This window comes from Coregonus clupeaformis, chromosome 25 (genome assembly GCF_020615455.1).
Source record: "Coregonus clupeaformis isolate EN_2021a chromosome 25, ASM2061545v1, whole genome shotgun sequence".
In the NCBI taxonomy this organism is placed as follows: domain Eukaryota; kingdom Metazoa; phylum Chordata; class Actinopteri; order Salmoniformes; family Salmonidae; genus Coregonus; species Coregonus clupeaformis.
Window position 1 is genome coordinate 26,356,276 of NC_059216.1, and position 7,070 is coordinate 26,363,345.

The 7,070-nt window shown below is 42.5% G+C and overlaps 1 protein-coding gene across 1 annotated transcript; it reads left to right on the forward strand.

Annotated features, from left to right (window-relative positions):
• Nucleotides 1–265: 265 nt before the first annotated feature.
• LOC121539469 (ovarian cancer G-protein coupled receptor 1) lies at nucleotides 266–6,817 on the forward strand. Its single transcript, XM_041847989.1, has 2 exons — nucleotides 266–665; nucleotides 4,539–6,817. The coding sequence occupies exon 2, from the start codon at nucleotides 4,999–5,001 to the stop codon at nucleotides 6,091–6,093; it is 1,095 nt and encodes a 364-aa protein (XP_041703923.1). The 5' UTR covers nucleotides 266–665; nucleotides 4,539–4,998; the 3' UTR covers nucleotides 6,094–6,817.
• Nucleotides 6,818–7,070: the final 253 nt, after the last annotated feature.

Genomic DNA, 7,070 nt, shown 5'->3' on the forward strand with positions numbered 1-7,070 from the left:
CCCAGAAACCAAAGCCTTTGCTTATTCCTAATATTTAGGATGGAAAATGGTTGAAAAACGTATCTGTGCCTTCATTTCCCCAAAATATACTCTTCGCTTTCATTTGACACCAAATGTGATATACTCCTATAAACTTGGTGCTCATGGGACCTTTTACATGAAAATGACCTTATCCTTTAACCACTGCTGAATAAGAGCTAGACCCACCCACACCATGCAACTGACACAAGTTTAAATATTACCAGAGGGTCGGTTCCAACATGAATCGCATGAATAGACACATAGAAGGCTATGAGTGTAGCTTACTGGAAGGAGGGCAGGAAATTATTTGCATGATGATAGATAGATTATATAGTTCAAGAAGATATCCTGACCAAATAAGACACTAGCAAAACCAGCATTCTTATCGTGAAAGTGGGGTTTTGGCTCATGTTTCTCAGAATCTGTTGTTCTGTGGCACTGAGCCTTATAAAAAGCCCTTATCACCGTGTCCGCCCGCCTCTAACGCCAGATGTGAAAAGTGTCTCTCGTTATACAGCACCCTTATTTTCGGATTGGTCAATAACAAAGCGCTTGGTTCTTCAAGGCATAGAGTTACTGCAGAGAAACCTATCGACTCTCACCATCAAAGAGCGCGCGCCACTTTTTCAAGGGGAGTGGATAAGGTAAAATCATATATTTTAGTATATCGTTAATTATTGGCGTTTGTGGCTTAATTAGTCTACTGTATAGTGTAATATAGTCTGTTTTAATTGCGGCACTGCCAATGTATTTCGAGTTTTTTAATAATGTATAGGCGAAGCCTTGGTGGATCTAATTGGTCTTTTAAAGTTTTTTTTAAAATGCGCTATTATATTTTTTCAATGCTCTTATTTATCTTTGGAAATAATTCCTAAATGCTGTGCTATTTGCAATTGTACAATAGGCTTTCCTGTGTTTGGTGTCTGAGGGAAGTAGTCTAGATTGTGTTTTTATATAGCCTGAATTTGTATGTATCCTATTTTAGCACCTTCTAATACAATTATCCTATTAAACATCTTTACAGTAGCTTACCGAAGGGAAGCCAGGATGCTGTGGTGTGGACCGTAGGTTAGCCAGTGGACAAAGTTCTCCTTGGAGACCAATGCGATTAACAAAATAAACCTAGGCTACTATCCTCGTTGGGGACATTATTCTGAAGTATGACAATTTTATTCTGGGTGGTATAAGGCTACACTTTATTCTGCATCATTGTCCAATTTTGGAGTATGCATCAAATTCTGCTCAACTGGTGGTGGAATAAGTATTCTATGAGAGTTTAGGACAAGAGTACTAAGTAGGTTAGGAAGTCAAACTAAGAGGAAAATAAAATGTGCCAATGCATTCTTCTTGTTGTGCCCCAGTCACTTGGAGCAATGCCCTCCGGTGACCACAGTTGGGTGCCACAGAGCTGCCAGTCTTCATCTCCGGTGGCATTGGTCTATGAATGATTGGTCTATGAATGAATAGCTTAGCTGGCATTGAGCTATGAACTGATTCAGACTTTGTCTCCTACACACACAATCACCAAATGACTCTTTAGAAAGGAAAGTAGAGAGTGCTGAAATTAACCAGACATGAAGAGGATCTCAATACTCATGGGCAACTCACAGTAGTGCTTTTGTAACAGACTTAAGAATGTACCGTAAACTCACTCCACAGCTAGCTTGAAATGTCACTGATCGAGCTATCCTATTAGTACATTTTGGATAACTCAAACGGTTGGTACGTTGTCAAGGAGGGTGGTCACGTGTGCTAGCTAAGCAGAGGTCCTGGGTTCAAGCGTCTGTATGCGCCAAATCAGGAGGAAGCGGTACTCTCTAAGCAAGCAACGTGCCCGCATTTACAGTGGTGCCATGACCCAGATCTACAGTTGCACTCAGCTCAACACTGGGGTCGCTGTTATGTAAGTTTGAGGGATGAATGTAGTACATGGGGATGTGTGAAACTTACTCCTCAGCCTGAATTGTCCTCACTTGCTCCAGCGAATAGCTAGCTTTTCGCGAGGCGCAGACTGGTAAGAAGCTTTAGGAGAGTGGTCACTTGTGCTAGCAAGGCAGAGGACCTGGGTTCGAGCTTCGGTGTGAGAAGAATAAGGAGGAAATCAAATCAAATTGTATTTGCCACATGCGCTGAATACAACAGGTGTAGACCTTACAGTGAAATGCTTACTTACAAGCCCTTAAGCAACTATGCAGTTTTTAAGAAAAAAAAAAAAAAAGTGGTACTTGCTAAGCAAGCAGCATGACATCCTTTAAACTTTCAGTAAGACATTAGCTCAAGGGCGGATTGCTGCTGATTGTGCTGTAATGTTTGTATTCTGCTGATTATTGTTCAGTCTTTATTGGTCCGGCACTGGTGGAGAAAGTTAGGATATGCACCTACAGACTCCTCTTTATGATCATAATGTCAGCCACATCCTGCAGAAAGGACAGGGAATTTGATCTAATATATTAATACTAGAAATCATCTTAATACAATATCGATCAGTAGCTAATGTCCTCGTAAACCAATTTATGATTTGGTACTGTACTTTTGCCCAATGGATCACACAACAAAGGACTAATGTGAGTGTACATTTATAATGAGGATGTGGTTGTTATAATGACCAACTTGCTGCCTGGTACACCTGTTGCTCTCTCTGCTTCTCCTCCATGGCTCTGTAATTGCCCCTGATGGGATACATAAAGCTGTATTTAATTGAACTGAATAGAACCAGAGAAGGATATAAGCCTGTGGAACACGCATGGGCCATGTTCCAATATCCACACTAGCATACCACTTAAAATTAGAATGCATTCCCAATACAGTACATTGTTTCTTTCAAGTGGTATGCTGGTGTGGGTATTGGAACATAGCTAAATATAAGCTCTCTACACTGTTTTTGGTTCCGGGTAGAACCCTTTTGGGTTCCATGTAGAACCATTTCCACAGATTGCTCTACATGGAACCCAAAAGGGTTCTACCTGGAACCAAAAAGGATTATCCTATAGGGACAGCAAAATCACCCTTTTGGAACACTTTTTTCGAAGAGTGTATAGTCTTGCGTGTGATAATACAGAATGACCACATGTTGATGCTTTACCCGATTTCTCATGGTTTGTGTATGAAATTACCCATACTCAAAAATGTATGCACGCATGACTGTAAGTCGCTTTGGATAAAAGCGTCTGCTAAATGGCATATTATTATTATTATTATTATTATTATTATTATTATAAATTGGACCCCATAGGACTTTGGTCAAAAGGATTGCACTATAGAAGGAATAATGGACTATATAGGAAATATGGTACCTTACATTGGGAATAAGGTGCTATTTCAGACACTCACATAATTACGTGTCAGACCTCTTGATTAGACTGAATTAGCCCAGATGGAGAGAAGCTAGCAGATTCGTTATTACAGGCTTGTCTTTATTGGAAAGGGGTGTTCATTACATGCTAAGGGTCCACTGGGAATTACAGGCCTTGTTGTGAGATGCATGGGCCTGCCTGTAAACAACATCATCAGCCTCAGCCTGAGCACCTCTAGGAGTTGGCTGTTCCTCGACTACAGAGATCTGCTGTATGAAATAGGGTACACAGGTTAAACAAATATTTGTTGTGTTCAGCACAGCGTAGTTAAGCATTTTGCAACCAAATGTGTGTTCTAAATGGTTTCACTCTGCTTCCAAACGTTTCCTGCTTACTGAACACGCCCGTGGCTACACATCAGTTTCAGTGGTGATGGTTTATGGCTTTGTGTTGATCCAAATCTCCATCTGCACATGGGCGTATTTTCACAGGTTATATGAGGACGAAAGTTAGCGCAGAGTAACTCTGATGGACATTTTCATTTTGGAATAATATCACAGCGTAGGAAGGACCTGACGCTAATGATGCATTTTAATATTTCATCACTTCATTCTTGGCTAATAATGTTGATTTGAGACGAGAGCTCCTTGTTCCTCAGCAGCACATGTTACTACTCCAGGCATGAGTACAGTACATCTTGGCCATCGGGAGGGAACTTTATCAAATGTTGGTAATGTGACATACAGTGTCCTGTTTCCATAGTCACCATGCTGTCCTCCCTCTGTGTTGACTATCTTGTATTTCTGATATACAGCCACAGTAGTTCCAATTTAGTTTGCCAAGGTTAAATGCATAGGGCTGTTGGCAGGCTCACTAATCACCTAGTAGCAAGGCCTTGCCAATCAATACATGTAGTCCAGGCCAGCTAGTAGAGGATCATTTCACATAGAACAGCAAAAGCTCTAGGGAAATCACACCAGCTAGTGTGTGTAATTCATCATACCTGAACAGAGCCCTGTATTTTAATCATGCTCACACACTGAATATTTTTAGTGTTGTTACTAGTGTAATTATACCATTACTACACAGGCATAATATAAGTTGTTTTCATTAAGTTTGTCATTCATGTGTTAATGTTTTACAAAAAAGCAGATTGCTTCCATGAGAAGCGCTAGAGTCGTGACTAGGTCTAAGTTATGTTGAGATCTTCTCTCTGTCCTGCAGGCCTGTTGTGGGAGGGCTAGTCTGAGATAAAGTGTGGCAAACTGTTCCCTGTACTCTCCTCGGTCCTCCTGAGGTCACTCACAGCAGCACAGGAGAATCACTCTAATTGGAGGTCTGGAGTTAAGTAAAGCTTGCCAATAGTTGCAACTGTAACAGGATACTGGTATGCTATTTTAGAATGTGAGTAGCTATCTCTATTTCCAGTTGAGTTAAGATTGTCACAGTCTGCTGCTAATGCCTTGTTCTTAGTCCAAGCATTATTATATTACTCTATCAAAGGACTCTTATTTTATGACAAAACATAAATGTATTTCCTTACCTCATGTGACATTTTGTTGTTTCTTCTTCTTCCAGAGCTGAATGAGTGGAATGACCAGGACTGTCGTTGTTTTGAGTCAACCTCGCTGTGCTGGGCCCCACAGCCTGGTAGTGTGTGGGTGCTAACAGAGAGGAACATGGCATGTGGACCATGTCTACCATGACAGTCAACATGTCTGAGGCTGAGCCAGACTACATTAACTGCACCATCAGCCATGAGATCCACCAGTACCTGTTCTCTGTGGCCTACATCCTGGTTCTTTTGATCGGCGTGCCCACCAACGCCTACTCCCTCTACCACGCCTGGCTGCAGCTGAGAGCCAAGAACGAGCTGGGGGTCTACCTGCTCAACCTGACCGTGTCAGACCTCCTCTACCTGGCCTCACTGCCTCTCTGGCTGCAGTACATCTTCCAGGGAGATGACTGGAGTCAAACGGAGTGGCTGTGCCAGCTGTGTGGCTTCCTGCTCTATGAAAACATCTATGTTAGTATCGGATTCTTATGTTGTATATCTATAGACCGTTACCTGGCTGTAGTGTACCCGTTCCGCTTCACAGCGTTCCGAAGCATGCGGGCAGCCACGTTGGCCAGCGCCTTCATATGGCTGAAAGAGATTGCTGTGGGTGTTGTCTTCTTCAGACACAAGGAGGTAAGCAGGGACGGCACCAACCAATCGGTGTGCTTTGAGCACTACCCCATGCAGCCGTGGGAGTACCCCATCAACTACTACCGTTTCGCCGTTGGCTTCCTGTTCCCACTAGGTATCCTGTCCGTGTCGTATCTCCGCGTCCTGCGGGCGGTCAGAAAAAGCGTAGGCACGCAAAGCACCCAGAAAACCCGCATCAAGAACCTGGTGACCAGCACCATCGTCATCTTCCTGGTGTGTTTCTCTCCATACCACGTGTTCCTGCTGGTGCGTACCATCTTAGAAAGAGACTGCCCATTCATAATCAATATCTTCAACTACTACCACATCTCCCTGCTGCTCACCAGCTTCAACTGCGTGGCCGACCCAGCACTGTACTGCTTCATCAGTGAGAGGGCCCAGCAGGGGATCCAACAAGCCCAGGAGGCCTGTACCCAGGCCCTCTGCTGCTGCTGCCACAGGGGACAGCACAGCCCCATCACAGCCACGGGCACAGACTCCAAGGAGGTGGACACCTCCAACAAGAACAGAAAAGTATCTGTCACACTGCTGTCATCTAGTAGTAATATTAATAATACATGGGTTTTATAAAGCTTTTTTGAAGGACCTGAAGACACTTGAATAGTAGACTAGGAGCTAGGGGTCAGTTTGGATGAGAGGGAAAATACAAATACAGTGACAGGTCATTGGACATGAGACATTGGGCAATGATATGATTAGGGGCATTTCCATGTAAAAAGTCCCCATGAGCAGTAACATGTGAAGTTCATATGAGCACATAACCTTTGCTGTCAAGTGAAAGCTAAGAGTCTATATTTTTGAGAAATTAACGCATATAAACATTTTTCAACCATTTCCCATGCAGAAAATTAAGAATAAGCAAAGGCTTTGATTTCTGTTCAAACAGATGGAAAATGGGTCTTATAAAACATCTAGCAGAAAAATAAATGCATCAAAAGACAATGTTGAAATAAAGACCCCTGCCAAGTAATACCAAGATTTATATTTAGTTTTGCAGAACTTATTTGGCTTCTGTAAGTTTAAGAAATATTGCCTAGTGTCTTTTCATTCTCTTACCAGAAACATATCTTTAAGATATTTTCTAATTTCTCTCTCTCATGAGGAGGGAGGATAATGAAAGTTCACATAAGGAACAATTAAAGGTAGACCTACCAAATAGTTAGTGTTTTTACTGATAACTATTTGGTTTATGATTTAAAACGCGTCAAATCGGTAACAGAATGACTGCAACTGAATTGGCTGCAATGGGAGTTCATAGTAGTCACAAACCAGGTGGGTCACCTGCTACGGTCCTCCCTTCCACTGGCATACTGTTATGTTCAGCTCATAACTGTTTTCTTTCTCTTTCTGTTGTGTGGTCAAAGCAAGAGTGTGAAAACAGTCTGGACAACCCCTCCCTCTCTGTCTCTCTTCTCTCTCTCCAGTTGATGTTACTTATCCTGGTACTTATTGACACCTACCCATGAGCCCTCTCTATTTCCATTTACTGTAACCAGCCCTCTCACCCACTGAGCACCGACTGAGACCGGGTGGACGTGGAAAAGTAG